Here is a 17,220-nt window from a genome sequence, read left to right as displayed (position 1 = left end):
TTTGGCAGAGTTATATATGGTACTATAGATAGGCTACATACTCTCAATCAGTGGTGATCAACTTTTGGGGCAGTACTAATAGCTACTTTGTTCCTTGTTACACCATTCCCTCTTCAACAATCCTTCCTCCCACTCCAGTATTTGAATTGCCTCATTTGCTGCAGGGAGAGGGATGAAGCCTTGAGCCCTAGATGTATACACCTGTGGAGGAACCTTCACAGACACAAGAGGTTGGGGAAAGCAGATCATGCCACAAAGCCCCTGCTTCCCCTTCCCTTCTGCATGTCATCACTCATTTCCATTAAATCCCCCTTTCTTCTGAACAGCATAGCAGAGGGCAGTATAGAGCCCTGTTATCAATAAACGCAAATATACCATTGAAGAGTTTATTTTAAATGTGCTGTCAGCCTTATTACAAGTTTTTGGTATACATGGGGCAGGGGGGTGCTAAAAGGCTCAGTCAAGCCAATTAAGCATCACTCCACACTGGCAGTGGTGAAAAGCCCCAGAATGAACTCTAAAGAGGAATTCAGGTTTCAGAGTAGCAGCCATGTTAGTCTGTATACACTCACTTCTACAACTCTTCAGGGAGTATAACACTCTCTGACAGAGCTGGCTGGACCACAGGGGGAAGGAGCACAATCTTTTTGGTCTCTTTTGTGCTGTCTTGCACTCAAAGGGTCATGTGTAGGAAGCAGTTACTGTGCTTCATAATGGGTGACCCTTCCTATCCCATGCAGCTAGGAAGCATCTGGACAAAACCTGGCACTAAGTATGTTGTGCTGGGTTAGTGTGATGAACTAAGCAAGAGAGAGATTTGCACCATCAGGTTTTGTAACGATACACTTGCTGCAGGAGTCTAGTTACAGACTCAGGAAATATTTTATGGACCAAGTAATTTACATTTCTATTAGTTCTAGGCTTTTATCGTGTTCTACATTATAGAACTGTAGAGGGCTGTATTGTAACATTGCTGTGCATAAGCTAGCCACTAGATAAAGGATATAACAGCTTGTATTGCTAGAGCACTCTTCTGTAGTACATATTATCCCATAGGATCTCAGATAGTTTTATATACAATAGATGGCACACATTGCGCCAGTGAATTGCAGTCGTGTGTGGTATGGAAAACTGTCTAAATGGACAGCCAGGATGCTGCAAAACAGTGGAGGATGAGGATATGTTGACCAAGGATTCCAGGTTAAATACCTGCTCTTTAGAAAGTGTTATAAAGAACTTTAATACTCACGTAGATTTAGACAAGAGCTCAGGTCTTATCTCATCCAAAAGCCCCACTTAACAGTAACTAGGCAGAACCCAGACATTTTCAGAGACATCACAATTTAAATGTATTGTAGCTTTCCGCTGTATTTATACTGACACATGACAAAATGATTTGTGGGGATTTCCCAGCTAGTCTGTTATTTTTAACATGAGCTCTCCAGCAAGGTATCAAGTATAAAAGTCACAGATATCTATTTTTTTAAAATCTTGGTCCAACACCACACACAGCCATCTTTGATATAAGCACATCATTTTATTATTTTAAGTTTAAAATATAGTCCAGACAAAAAAAAGTTAGCCGTATAATATAAATACAGAGTAAATGCACAAAGTTTACAGCCAACTACATATATGGTCATTTGCGAGTGTTTCGCTACAACTCCTACGGCATAATTATGTTCACATATGCAGGGTTTGCAGACTCTCTTAAATAGAACAATTGAAAACTTACATGACTTCAGTTTTTACAGAGCGAGAACTGCATTACAGAAAATTGGAAAGTAATACATTTAAACTAGCACACTTCAGTGTTTTGTTTGTTTCTAGAATAAAAAACACTTAGGAAGCAACATTTTTTAAAGTGCCTCCAATCTGAATTCTCTGCAAGTAATTTTTTTTAAAATGCTACAATATAAGGAATGTTTCAGATGTGACTATCAGGAGGCAAAAATAAAAATAGCAATAAAGCACAAACTGTCATTCTTGAACGTCTCTGAATTAAAGAGTAAATATGTAGAGTGTCTCATGTAATTGGAGAATTACATAGGTACAATGTCAACAGACCTATGGATAGGTTGACGTTTCAGTCATTCGTTATAAAGAAAAATAAAAACCCGTCATCAATCACTAGTGTGATCCTACTAAGAACAATGTATGCTAACAAATCAAAGATTAGGAAAAAATAAACAGCAGATCTTGCAGTCAGTTTAAGGTTAGGAAGAACTTTCCATTTGGTACACCAAAACTCACCTTGCTTTGTAACATTGCACATTGCACGTAAGGATTTCTAAATCCAGGATACTGATTGAGAGGGATTATAAAATACAGACCTATCCATTGAAGATTTTCTGTCATGGCTTTCCAAGTTCCAGCCACAATAATTTACAGTGCTAAGCCATTATTTTATAAATATTCTTGTTATATAGTGTACTGTAGAAAGACAGAGAATTGTTTAAGACCAGATACAAGTTTAAATGGAACATAGATCCGCTGCTGCTGTGAGCACCACACACTATAGTGCCACCGTCTGGCTAAAGTGGACACCTGCAATCTTATTATACAATGTTTCTTGACTCTTAACCAGCTGTTGAATAAAGTCAAATAACATATATCATATTTAAATAAGAATGGGTGTTTGTTTATATAAATTAGATGGATATGTAAAGTCATTCTCAAATGTTACCCTTTCCAGAAAACTGAGGTTTAACCTCTGTTAGATAGAAAATCATGGTGGTATAACTTAATGTAAACTACATTAATGAATCAAGTGAGAGATGGTGACTCAAACATCAAAGTACACGCCTCTTTCAACTTTGTAATAATCGGTATTATTGAATGTTGCATCTTCTGTTTGCCTCTGTATGTTTTCAAAATAGATACCAAGAAAACTATGTAAAGAATTTCAAAATCTTTGGGAAATAATTCAGAGGTATCTTTGTACACTGTGGTAGCTTTTTAAACAAACAAAACACACAATTTGGTTCAATTGTTTTTGTTACAGAAAAAGTTCACCCCTGAAGAAATTTAAAAGTTTTGTCTTTGAAGGATTAAAACTCCATGAAGAAGTTGAACAAGAGGTTGATTGTCTCTCTTCAGTCGATAACAAGGAGAGTAAAACACAAAAGATAGAACTTTCTACTGACATATCTCGCCTTTGGAAGCAAGGTTCAGTGGGAGCTATTCTCTCCCTGTGAGGCATGAACACACGCACAACCTTGTAGGGTAACGCAAGTGATGCATGTGCACTGAAGGCAGACCGGATCTAGTGGGCCAAGTTTATCCCTGGAATACGCAGGTACAACCCATCAAAATGTGGGAATTATACCCATTAACTCCAGGGATGAATTTGGGCCTTGTGTGCTTGCTAAATCTAAAATTCAGCTGTAGTTGAACTACCTGGGTATCTCCTGAAGAGAAATGTGTTTTCAATGTAACTCATTCCCCATAATTAGCTATTGTAATGTAGCTTTTAGTTTATAACCACTTTTGGCTTTCATATTACTGCGCTTAAACTTTTGCTGTTCGTTAAATGCTGGTGTCAACAGCAAGAGTTGAGGAGTCTGGCCACTGATGTTTGGAACCAGGAAGGCTAGTTATGAGTAATACATCATTAGCAGATTTCCCATAGAGAGGTCACTGGGAAAACTTCTTAACAGAGGTGTTTTTTTAAAAATAATCTCCTTGTACTAATAGGAATACAAAGATTGCCAAGGTTAGTCTAAATGTGTGCAGCACAGGCTATACTGAGAACACTTCTGGTATTAAAAAACAGGTAAGAATACTCAGTTTTTAAGGAAAGCACATCAATGCAGCCAAGCCCCTGCTGAATGGGCATAGCAGTGATGCTCTGTGCTCTACAGGTGGCCCTTAAAAGGAGAGGCAGTTATTACGGAGTATTACTAACACCAAGGGATGCAAGTCTATATCAAAAGATTTCTGCCATAGCATGAAGGACACTACAATGCTCAAACGGAAAATAAAACAAGAAACTGGTTGTTCAGTATGCATCAAACTTTTATGTATAAAAGTCTCCAAAACTACCTGAACATCGATCCTAGCGATCTACTGCAAACAATGTCTTTTTCTGCACAGGTGTTTGGAAATCAAACCCCACACTTAGCTTCAAAAGAATCTGTGTGTATTGAACACTGTTTCTAACTGCGCATGACCAATATCTAAAATCTTAAAACGGGAGAAAAAAATCACAAGCCAAAAAAGGCCACAAAGTGCATAAGGAGTCATTTGTAAGATAAAGCCATTGCACACAAATGCACAGTTTCACGTATACTCAAGTACCACACTGGAGGAGTTAATTGCACTGCTTTGTTATACCAGTGTAGTGGCATTTATAGATAGAAAGCTACTGCTGCAAAAATCACTGTGAACATCTTAAACAAAGGGCAGCAGATTTAATCTTGGAAGTATTCAAGGTCTACGTGTGAGTTTGAAAAACTACGCAGAATGTGAAACTTATTTCTCATACTCTGGATCTGGAAAATTCGGTAAGTTATGGCAGAACAAGTAACCAAACTAGCTAAGATATGCTGTCAAACATAATGCATTATTCTGTAACTAGTATTACAAAACATCAATTAAAACCAATGCCTGAATATTCAGATAATTGAAAGGGTAGAGTTATACTGTTATCTGCAGTTCTGCACCCAGCTTTAGGTTGAAACAAGGGACACAGCAACTTTTAAGGGGAATGTTTAAACAAAATATTCTCAATTACCATCTTCTCCATCACTCTGCAAGTAGCTGGGGTTTCACTGAAAATGATCTACAGCAACTCCAAAGTTGTTACTACACAGAAATTTATCTATGTGCTTTCCTATAGCTTTACACATGGTGAAATATGTGCCCTCCAGGAGAAGTGTTGGTACTCTAGTCACTAGTTTTAGGCTAAGCCTTGCAGGAAGAAGCTTTAGTATAATAAAACTGCTTTTAGCTTGCATGAAGCTGTGTTTGGTTGAACATTATTATATATCCTGCATCACGTAAAGCAGGGTCACTTGTTAGAATTTAACACTTCATTAAGACTCCTTAAAGACACTGTTCTGCAATTCCTTGTGTTAGTAGTGTGGGTCACATTACACATCAGGTGAGGAGAATCCATGATCTGTTGTAACAGTACAACTTATGATCCTCCTTAGATTCTAAAAGGGAGCAGAGATCTATGATAATGAAAGCAAGAGGACTCAGCAGAACTGGAAATCCAAGCATGCCAATACAAAGAGACTGGTATCCTACAGAGTTAAGCAATGAGAACTTCTCACACAATAACTTAGAATGTACCTCAATATCACCTTTTGTAGCGACAGAACAGTTCAATTTTAGGTCCCTGTGCCACATTCCTTGAGACAGAAACACGGAAGTTGCATGCTGCGACTACTAGCTCAGTCTCATCAATTTGAGACTTCAGATGGAGTTGAAGAGAAGTTTCAGACATACAAAGTTATGAATCTATACTTTCATCCTCCTCACCTTAGCAAGTGAAACTGATACTGAAACAAAATGTACTGAAGACCAAACATTATGAGTGGACAAAGCTGTCCCTTGCAATAGAATACAATATATGACCCTCTCCCTCCAAATCACTGAAGCTCATGGTTTTGCATCATGTAAATTAACACATGGAGAGAAAATAGCAATTTTGAAGTAAGATGTGTTTAAAGGCATTCCCCTTGGAGCAGCTTCTTTGTCACATGGTCACAAAAGGACCATACAATAAGGCAGCAAATTGATCATGGTTGCCTATAACCAATCTTCTATTTCGTCCACAGCTGCCTGTTCCTGATCGATAATTTTCTTTTGCCTACCACATTGGCATTGATATTTGGTGGTCCACTGCAATCTTTTGGTCTTCCACCTTCCTAGAGATAGCCTTGTAACATTGCTATCCATTCAGTAAGTAGACTACCACTTCATAGGTTGACATCATTATAGCTGTGTTTGGAATCTGTCTGATCAGATGTGTAGTTAGACCACGGTACAGGGATCCATACCCTTCTTCTCGCACAAGCAAAGATAGTGTCTGGAAGAAAGCTCTGTATTTTGTTCCCTCTTCACGTAGTCTTGTTCGTACAACCTCTGTGTAAAGAAAGTAACACTTGGTTATTTTGGTCATCACATTGCAATAAATGTAATGAAAACAAATTAATCAATTTAGCCGGCATAACCCCTCAACATTGTACACGCTTTAGATAGTACAGTAACGCCTCACTTAAAGTCGTCCCAGTTAATGTTGTTTCGTTGTTATGTTGCTGCTCAATTAGGGAACATGCTCGTTTCAGGTTGTGCAATGCTCCCTTATAATGTCGTTTGGCAGCCGCCTGCTTTGTCCACTGCTTGCAGGAAGAGCAGCCCGTTGCAGCTAGCTGGTGGGGGCTTGGAACCAGGGTGCACCGGCAGCCCCCCATCAGCTCCCCACTCCCCTAAGTTCCCTGCGCAGCAGCCACCCAGCAGGCTATCAATTACCAGCAGTTCAGCTGTCCCTCCCCCCACTGCCACGTGCTGCTCCTGCCCTCTGCCTTGCAGCTTCTCTCCAGGGCCTCCTGCTAGCTGTGTGTGGGGAAGGGGTGGCGGAAGAGGGGGACTAATGTCAGGGTGTTCCCCTCCCCCCTGCTCCTGCACCCCACTTACCCCATCTTCCATAGAGCGGAGGGGGACACGACAGGGTTCAGGAGGGAGGGAGCTCCTGGCAGCAGCTGCTGTCTCAGCTTGATGATTAACTTAACAAGGTAGTGTACTTAGAGAGGGGTCAGTGTACTTAAAGGAGCAATGCGCCTCTCTCTCTCTCTCACTCACACAGGGTGTGTGTCTCTGTCCGTCTGTCATGCTGTCTCCCCTCCCTCCATTCGTGCTGCCTTGTAGAGTGTGAAGCTACATTAACAACGAGTTAACCCTTGAGGGCTCAGCCAATTGCTAGTTAATCATTTAGCAGTAAGGCATCCCCTGGGAAATATCCCACCTGTTTACACCCTCTGACGTCACCACCTCAACCAAGCTTCACACTCATCATCGCTGTGTACCACTATTAAATTGTTTGTTTAAAACTTATACTGTGTGTGCATATAGTCTTTTGTCTGGTGAAAAAAAAATTCCCTGGAACCTAACCCCCCCATTTACATTAATTCTTATGGGGAAATTGGATTTGCTTAACATCATTTTGCTTAAAGTCGCATTTTTCAGGAACATAATTACAACATTAAGTGAGGAGTTACTGTAGGTAAAAAAGCCAACATGGCAATTACCTGGGCTGGGAATCTGGAAGAAAAAGACAAGCCATGTCCTTTCAAGAGCAAAATAGCCTAAAAGTTCAGCTACTTCCAGATGCCCAGTTAATGAGGTGAAGTAACGGTGCTCTGAGTGGCCCAGGTCAAACAAACCACTTAAGCATGTGAATAATCAAAACTGTTTCACCTTAAAATTAAGCACATTCTTAAGTGCTTTGCTAGATTGAGACAGAGTAAGCGCACTACTGGGGAAAATTGAGCAAAAGAATGGCATAGTGAAAGATTGGAGATCTTGCTGACATATCTCCCAAAACATTAAAAAGGAAAAGCAAGAGATCTGTTGATTAGTTACTTGAAACTTACACAAATAATGAGCATAATATAGGAGTCCAAATGAAGGCTTAGTGTCCCTGAACCCGTGTGGACTGGATTGCAGCTGTTCCCTGGTATAAACTGATGTTACTGCCCAAAGGGATCAGACTAAATATCTGTTTAGAAATACTTTTATGCTGATTTCTGAATACTGTAGCCTCTGGCTGATTTGCTGAATCATAAATTGCCCATGCTAATTTTCTAAACCAAACAATAGACAGAAGTGTAGCTAAAACAAAGTATTCCTTTACTGAGACCTGATCCAGAGCACGCTGAAAATCAATCAAAAGGCTCCTGCTGACTTCTTTGGGCTTTGGCTCAGGCTCTTAAAGAACAAGTTTGCCCTTACCATGTGGATATGCTATAGATGTGGCACAGGTTTTGGAAGTGGCAGCAGCCATCATCATTCCAACAAAGTCTGAAGCTTCTTTTACAGATTCATCCTCATTGTCCATACTAGAAGCAGTCTTAAATTCCAGTAGTTTTCGCTTAATACTCTCGTAAATAACAAAATGAATAACAGTCTCAGATATGCCTGCGTAGGAGGCCGACATTCCTCTGTAAAAGCCTTTAATTCCATCTGAATGATAGACTTTTCGCACACATTCGAAAGCACTCATTCGCTTTTCTCCACGATTCCTGAAAGAGAAGGAACATTGAACTGGTTCACAATAATCATTTTAAATGATTAATTACACAATGTTTTGCTATAAACATGAGACCTTTGGATATAGCTGGAAAAGCAATGCAAAGAAGCTCCAATTCAAAAGCGTTTAAGAACATGCACAATTTCAGCACTCAAGTCATCCCACTTCAGTATTACACGTGCTTAAGTACTTTGCTGAATCAGGGTGAAAGGATGCACTGAACTCTTAAAGGATTGTGGAGTCTCAGACAAATCTCCAGACCGTCTTATCTTCAAGGTTCGAAAATCAGCCTGAACCAGAGACAACCAAGGTATATAAATGCACGACCATTTGAAAGTTAAGACTAAGGAGCTGAAAGCCCCAGTTACCTACAGTATGTTACTTATTACAAGACAATAGCTTAACGTTCAAAAGGAGCAAACAAACCATTAAACAGTAATTCATTATATAAACTGATCCCACTAAGCCACAATTGAGGTCAAATAATTGTGCACACTGGGTCCAGCAGATTTTGTACTTGTAGGACACAAAAAGGAAGTTTTAGTCCTCAACATCCCCAACTTGTACATGAAAGTTCAGCTGATCATTTATATTAGAAAATAAAACAATGTGTATATACCACACATAATGTAACACAGGATCAGTTAATAATGGATTAATTTAATAAACTTGTTTCCACTTGCTGATGTTTCACAAGGTACAAGTGGAGAAAATACACTTAACATGGAGTTATACAGAAGGAGTATGAATCCACAATTCATTGACTACCTGCATCACTTAAATAGATTCTGCCACCAGAGGTCTCTTGTAGGATTGAGTAAATTGTACAAAATAATGCAGGACATTGCCCTTTAACTACTGCTAGAGACATTTGGGACTATATTTTATGTTGCCCTGACGCCTTTCTGAATTAAGGCATATGAACTCTGGCCTATATAGAACAGTTCCTTGCCTTACAGTAACTGATTCTTCCAGAGGTTTTGTCTTGTGGATCCCCACTTCAGGAGGCTAGCAAGCAGGGCCCACATGCAAGGTGGGATTTAACTGCCACTAGCTAAAGACTGAATGTAAAACTGATGACACAAATTTTGCTTCTGATCTGGAGGCCAGGTCAATGATGTTTAATAAAAACAAGAGGATTACTCCAGGTGACTGCTTTGCATGTTTCAGATACAGGGATATTTCTGAAACGTATAGAGGCTGCAGCCTGGGTTTTAGTGGAGTGAGTCTTGACGTTAGGAGGAAGGGGTCCTCCTGCCATTTGGTGTCAGACAGAAATACACTGTGTAATCCATTTAGATATGCTTGTTTTTTAACTACCTTGCTTAATGTAATACAGAGGTGAGGGCATCGTCTAGGTGTACAGCTACACTAAAGCAAGGAGCCAGCGTCCCAGCCTGGGCAGACAGACTAGCTTGAGCAAAACTAGCGGCAACGCATTAAAAATATCAGTGTGGACATTGCAGCATTGGTGGAAGCTTGGTCTAGCCACCACAGCTTGGACACACCTCAGCCCAAGCCCGGAACCCCTCCTGCACCCCAAATCCCTCATCCCTGAACCCACCCCAGAGCCCGCACCCTCAGCCCAGAGCGCATACCCCCTCCCACCATGCAACCCCCTGCCCCACCCCAAAGCCCCCTCCCCACATTCTGAACTGCTCGGCCCCACCTTCCTGCTAGGAGCCTCCTCCTTCACCCTAAGCCCCTCATCCCCTGCCCCATCCCAGGGCCCTCCCCCACCACCGCAACTCCCTGCCCCAGCCCGGTGAAAATGAGTGAGTGAGTGAGTGAAGGTGGGGGAGGATGGAGTGAGCAGGGCGGGGCCTTGAGGAAGGGGCAGGGCAAGGTATTCAGTTTTCTGCAATTAGAAAGTTGGCAGTCCTAATCCAGCTATCTGTCACCATAGGGACTATTCAGTGCAGGATCAAGCGAAACTAGTGCAAGTCTGTCTACCCAAGCCGGGAGGCACATTCCCAGTTGCAGTGCAGAGGTACTTTAAAAGTTCTCATTTTATCCAGATAACGTAACAGGGCCCTGGTGATGTCCATAGCGTGCAGTTTCTTTTCCCTTGGAGTGGAGGAGGGTTTAGGAAAGAAGATAGGAGGAACAACTGCTTTAGATGACGTTCAGAGGCAATTCTAGGAATAAGTTTATGTTGAAATCTTAATACCACTTTATCTCTGTGGATTATCATGTAATGAGGGTTGGCCCTAAGCACTTGGAGTTTCCTGCTTGCATAAGGACCACCAGAAAAACTCCCTTTAACAATTTCCAAGGATACAGAGTATTAATGAACTGGAGGGTGGCATGCTGAACTTGTAGCAAGGTGAACCTTGATTGAACTGATAGAATCTGAGAAATTTAACAGTAACCTGGGCATGAAGGACAGAGACTATCACGGGACCCGCAGCAGTGAGGCGTGAAATTTAAGGAGCTGAGGCAAGCCTACCAAAAAACTGAGGAGTCAAACACCCGCTCGGGGTCAGAGCCCCAATCCCATGCTGCTGCTATGATGAGCTGCATGACATTCTAGGGGGTGCCCCTACAACTACCCCACCTCTGTATGTGGACTCCTGCAAGGGAGTCTCACACAACAAGGATGAGGATTTTGGGGACGAGGAAGATGATGAGGAGGGGGAAGTTGAAGACAGCACACACCAGGCAAGCGGAGAAACCATTCTCCCCAACAGCCAGGAACTGGTTATCACCCTGGAGACTGTACCCTCCCAGCCCGGGCTCCTGGACCTTGAAGGCGGAGAAGGCACCTCTGGTGAATGTACCTTTGTAAATATAATACATGGTTTAAAAGCAAGCATGTTTAATGATTAAGTTTGCCCTGAAGACTTGGTATGCATTCGTGGCCAGTACAGCTACTGGAAAAGTCTGTTAACATGTCTGGGGATGGAGCGGAAATCCTCCAGGGACATCTCAATAAAGCTCTCTTGGAGGTGCTCCCAAAGCCTTTGCAAAAGGTTTCGGGGGGCCGGGGGGGGGGGCGCAGCCTTATTGCGTCCTCCAGGGTAGGACACTTTACCACAGCAGGCCAGTAGCATGTAGTCTGGAATCATTGCATAAGAAAGCATGGCAGCGTGTGGTCCCGGTGTTTGCTGGCATTCAAGCAACATCCGTTCTTTATCCCTCTGTGTCATCCTAAGGAGAGTGATATCATTCATGGTCACCTGGTTGAAATAGGGGAATTTTATTAAGGGGACATTCAGAGATGGCTGTTCCTGCTGGGCTGTTTGCCTGTGGCTGAAAAGAAATCATCCCCGCTGTTAGCCACACGGTGTGGGGAGGGGTGAAGCGATCATTCCAGAGAATTGTGTGTGTGTGTGGGGGGGGTGTTAGTTGGGTTTGTGCTGCATGTTAACCCGAAAACATCAGCCCCCCCTTTTAATTGGCCAATGTGTCTTTCAGTTTTACTCTCCCTTTTTTTCCCTCTCGCAGCTGCAAGTGTTTCAACGCTGCCACTAGCATCTCCGTCCCAGAGGCTAGCGCAGATAAGGCGGCGAAAAAAACCACACTCGCAATGAAATGTTCTCCGAGCTCCTGCAGTCCACCCAAACTGAAAGAGCCCAGCAGAATACGTGGAGGCAGACAATGCCAGAGTCCAGGAAAGCACAAAATGAATGTGAGGACATGAGGGATGTGCGATAGTACAGGTGGCGGGAGCAACAGGAGAGGTGGCGGAAAGACACAGACCGCCACTGCAGCCCCTGTATAACTTCCTACCCTCCTCCCCTAGTTCCATAGCCTCATCACCCAGATGCCCAAGAATGTGGGGTGGGGGAGGGAGAGGCCTTCCGGGCACCCAACCACTCCATCCCACAGGATTGCCCAAGCAACAGAAGGCTGGCATTCAATAAGTTTTGAAGTGCAGTGTGGCCTTGTCATTCCCTCCTCTCCCACCCCACCTGCTACTTCCCTCCTCCCCCAGCCCTCCCGGGCTACCTTGGCAGTTATCCCTCTATTTGTGTGACGAATTAATAAAGAATGCATGAATTTGAAACACAACGACTTTATTGCCTCTGCAAGCGGTGATCGAAGAGGGGAGAGGAGGGTGGTTGGCTTACAGGGAAGTAGAGTGAACCAAGGGGGCAGGTTTTCATCAAGGAGGAACAAACAGAACTGTCACATCGTAGCCTAGTCAGCCACGAATCTGGTTTTCAAAGCTTCTCTGATGCGCAGCGCGCCCTGCTGTGCTCTTCTAACCACAGATTAGATGTCTGGCTGCGCATAATCAGCAGCCAGGAGATTTCTCTCAACTTCCCACCCCGCCATAAACTTCTTTCCCCTTACTCTCACAGATATTGTGGAGCACACAGCAAGCAGTAATAACAATGGGAATATTGGTTTTGCTGAGGTCTAACCAAGTCAGGAAACTGCACCAGCGAGCTTTTAAATGTCCAAATGCACATTCTACCACCATTCTGCACTTGCTCAGCCTATAGTTGAACTGCTCCTTACTACTGACCAGGGTGCCTGTGTATGGCTTCATGAGCCATGGCATTAAGGGGTAGGCTGGGTCCCCAAGGATAACTATAGGCATTTCAACATCCCAAACGGTTATTTTCTGGTCTGGAAAGTAAGTCCCTTGCTGCAGCTGTTCATACAGACCAGAGTTCCTGAAGATGCAAGTGTCATGTACCTTTCCTGGCCATCCCATGCTGATGTCGGTGAAACGTCCCTTGTGATCCACCAGTGCTTGCAGCACCATTGAAAAGTACCCCTTTCAGTTTATGTACTGGCTGCCTTGGTGGTCCTGTCCCAAGATAGGGATATGGGTTCCGTCTATCGCCCCACCACAGTTAGGGAATCCCATTGCAGCAAAGCCATCCACTATGACCTGCACATTTCCCAGAGAGTCACTACCTTTGATAGCAGCAGCCCAGTGACTGCGCTGGTTGTTTGGATCACAGCAGCTCCCACAGTAGATTTACCCACTCCAAATTGATTCCCAACTTACCAGTAGCTGTCTGGCATTGCAAGCTTCCAGAGGGCTATCGCCACTTGCTTGTGAGCTGTGAGGGCTGCTCTCATCTTGGTATTCTTGTGCTTCAGGGCAGGGGAAAGCAAGTCAAAGTTCCATGAAAGTGCCCTTACGTATGCAAAAGTTTCACAGCCACTGAGAATCATCCCAGACCTGCAACACGATGCGGTCCCACCAGTCTGTGCTTGTTTCCCGGGCCCAGAATTGGCATTCCATGGCATGAGCCTGCCCCATTGCCACCACGATGGCCGAACTGCCGAGGCCCATGCTTTGAGAGAAGTCTGTGTCCGTGTCCTCATCACTCTCATCACTGCACTGCCATCACCTCCTCGCCTGCTTTTGCAGCTTCTGGTTCTGCATATACGGCATGATAACGCGCGAGGCGTTTACAATGCTCATAACTGCCGCGGTGATCTGAGCGGGCTCCATGCTTGCCGTGGTATGGTGTCTGCAGGAGAGCAGAGTTGCAGGGGAAGTGCGGGTTGGATGATCAGTTTTGCAGACCTACTGGACCGTCTGCTGCCAGGACACAACAGCTGAGCAGACTGCACGCTTGCCATGGCATGGCGAGACAAGAGCAGCCGAGCAGAGTTGCAGCGGAAGCAGCCCTGCAAGACCACCAGGAGAACAGAGTGGCAGTGGAAGCGGTGGATGACGATGATGGTTAGCAGTCCTACTGCACTGTCTGCTGAAAGACAGTGCCCGCACGGAAAAAAGGTGTGAAACGATTGTATGCCATTGCTTTCACGGAGGGAGGGGCGACTGATGATATGTACCCAAAACCACCCGTGATGTTTTTGCCCCATCAGGCATTGGGAGCTCAACCCAGAATTCCAACGAGCGGCGGAGACTACGGGAACTGTGGGATAGCTACCCACAGTGAAACGCTCCAAAAGTCGACGCTAGCCACGGTACTGTGGACGCACTCCGCCAACTTAATGCGCTTAGTGCATTAGTGTGGGGACACACACAATGGACTGTATAAAATCGCTTTCTAAAAAAATCGACTTCTATAAATTTGACCTAATTTCGTAGTGTAGACATACCCTTAGAATCAGGTTAATGTGTGGCCTTACCAACTGAAATCCTGACTATAAAAACCACTCACAGTTTAGAGGAGAGAATCAATTTTATAGCATCCTTCTATTTCAATTATTAGACAATAAAATTGGTAAACCTTCCTAGTATTAAAAGGATTCTTTACCTTGCATCGAGCTGCAATCGCGTCTTTATTAGCCAAATCGGATTGGTCGCTGTGATTGCAGTAAAACCTAAACAAATATTTAAAAGAAAATTAGGTTTGATAATGTGATGAAAAAACCACAAACTTAGTTAAAAGTTAAATGTACACAATAAGGTACAGTCCATGAGAAAAAAAACCCTCAAGACTACACTGATTTTTAAAAACGTTTCTATTGTAGGCCTCTACTGATATTTTATTACTTTTACAAGTCCAGAGCCAAAACACACTCTCTCTCTCTTTTTTTTTTTTTTACACTGACATTTCATATGTTCAATTCCTAGCAAAAAAGGTTCTTGATATTAAAAAAAAATCCCAGTTGTACACATTCCTCTGCCAATCTATTCATACACAACCCTTTTTGACACCTTTGAACAGCAAGACTAGCTAGCTAAACTGATATTAGTCAATTAATTTGGAAATGTTTTAATAAAAGCACATTGCAAATGTAACTGAAGTGAATTGAAATAGTATAAAAATATTCTCTGCAGACTTAATTTACTACCTGAAATACAATCTGAGTTTAAAAGCATGCAAACTGAATAATGTCTACTACGATGCAGCTAAAAGGCACAAGTTACTGGACATTAAAGACTTTCTAATATTGAACTATAAACAATAGTTAAATTGGACAGTTTATTAATATTCCAATGTTTTATTTAGAATTCAAAAGCAAGGATTGTTGGTTGGCCCCAGGAATACTTGTACAAGCATAAAACTTTAAAATAGTTTTAAAAAACGGATTGCATATCTACTACTAACTAGTCAGACAGCAGCTATTTGGGTTTGCATTAGGGCTAATTCTCAAAGTTTTTGTTTCCTGTCCACTTAAAAAAAAAAAAAAAAAGAGCTTCTCTTGCTCCTGCACAACCAAGCAGAGAAAGATGTAACTCTGAATAAATTTAATTTTGTAGTACCATACATGCACCATTAATCAGGTGACATGTCTGCAGGAGGGAACAGAGAAAGGGAAGAGCTGGACATTTGCCAAGCAGCAAAAGATTAATTTTGATACTTTGTGTTTCCTGAGTGACACACATTTCTTGCATATCACTATTCAGTCTCCTGCCCTCCTGCAAGCAAATGGACTCAGGGGCCTGGGAAAGTGTCAAAGAGTATCTTGTTCAGTGCATTTCTGATGTGCACTTCAGCTACACAAAACAGGGCTTTGATAAGTTTGTTTAAGAAGATCATTTACAATTACACATATTTAAGCAGAACTGCTTGCAGACCAGTTACTTCTGTTCAATCACCATCTACGTTTACACTGAAAACTTGTACACAAATGACTGAAGTACTCAAAAACAGAAATGCCAAAGGATCTTAACTGTTTTAAAATTTATTTTGGAGTTTATTACATTTTTAAAAATGGATTAAATCCTAATTTGAGATCCCAAATTGCACTACAAAAATAACCTTAACTACCTATGCTTCTTAACAGCTACTAAGATCATTCAAATACCTCCAAAGATATAGCTGCAGTGCTGTACCAAAGTGGTAGAAAACTAATAAACACAATTTAATCTCTCAGGATGCCCTGAGCCATAGCAGGAGCCGTGGGGAGTGACAGACTTAGGTTTATAACCTTTCAAGTCAATGTGTTTAAACAAACTCCTTCAGTGCCCTCCCAATTAAGTATCTTCATGTAACTTGCATTTTTAAAGCGACCAGTGCATACACCTAAAAGTACTCTTATGATTATGTTTTATGAGGATAGTTTGATTTTCGATTTAACTAAACAAGCACAAGTGCCTTGGTGTTACTGTATGCACAGTACTTTAAACCTGTGCAGGAAGTGTAAAATGCTATCAAAACAGAATGGTAGTATTTTACACCCAGTTGGCACATCTGTAAATAACTATACAATATAGAAGGCAATGGAGAATTAGACCCAGTTAGCTTTAGTGATGGGTTAGAATGTCCATAAAAGGGCATGGTGTAAAATATCTGTAAAAAGAAAATCCCCTTAGAAACAACTCTTATTACAAGAGTATGTGCGCTTACACCAGTGCAACTTCATGGATTTCACTGGAGTTACGCCTGATTCATGCTAATGTAAGAGGTGGAGGGTAACCAAGCCCTTTATATATTCTTAATTTCTGTAACAGTATTTATCATCATTAATAGAATTTGCTTATTCCCTACCTTAAATCATAATCCTTACACAAGAACATCACAATGGGTTGTGGTTGGAAGGAATGCATTTTCAAGCCAAAGATTTTGATTTAAGGTGGAGAAATAAGAGCAGGAGCATGTGAACTTTCAGGAAAAAAGATCTCTTTTCCAGAAAAATACCTTCAGTTAAAAAGAACACTAAACAGGAAAACACAGGGCCAAATTCTGCTCTCAGTCATGCCACTGTTAATCTGAAGTATCTGCACTGAAAATAGGAAATTTACATTCATGTGTAGGGCCCTAACAAATTCACAGTTAGTCAGTTTCACAGCTACACCGTCTTAAAATTGGTCAATTTCAGATGTTTACATCCGAAACTTCATGCTGTTGTAATCGTGGGGGTCCTGATTCAAAAGAGAATTTTTTGGGGGGGAAGGGGAGTTCCAAAGCTGTTGTAGGGGGGTTGCAGGATTGCCATACTCACTTCAGCTGCAGAGTTTCCTATACCTGGAGGAGGCTGCTGGAGGTGGAGGTAGGTCTCATCTCCCCAGTGCTGCTGGGAGCACCCCACCCAGGGGCTCCAAGCTGCTAGTCAGGGCCAGTAACGGATTAACGTAT

The 17,220-nt window shown here is 42.4% G+C and overlaps 1 protein-coding gene across 2 annotated transcripts in view; it reads right to left on the bottom strand.

Moving 5' to 3' along the window:
- Nucleotides 1-1,543: 1,543 nt before the first annotated feature.
- SLC25A36 (solute carrier family 25 member 36) overlaps nt 1,544-17,220 on the bottom strand; it is a 59,415-nt gene continuing 43,738 nt past the window's right edge. For both annotated transcript variants that reach the window (XM_074963950.1, XM_074963951.1), the window contains exons 5-7: nt 14,452-14,518; nt 7,960-8,249; nt 1,544-6,093 (exon numbers count right to left, since the gene is read on the bottom strand). In XM_074963950.1, the coding sequence (XP_074820051.1) occupies nt 5,900-6,093; nt 7,960-8,249; nt 14,452-14,518 (551 nt within the window). In that variant the 3' untranslated portion in view covers nt 1,544-5,899. The remainder of the gene's footprint in view (nt 6,094-7,959; nt 8,250-14,451; nt 14,519-17,220) is intronic.

The sequence above is a fragment of the Natator depressus genome, chromosome 9 (genome assembly GCF_965152275.1).
Source record: "Natator depressus isolate rNatDep1 chromosome 9, rNatDep2.hap1, whole genome shotgun sequence".
Taxonomy (NCBI): domain Eukaryota; kingdom Metazoa; phylum Chordata; order Testudines; family Cheloniidae; genus Natator; species Natator depressus.
The sequence above is the reverse complement of the archived record's forward strand: the minus strand, read 5'-3'. Positions and strand labels throughout refer to the sequence as shown.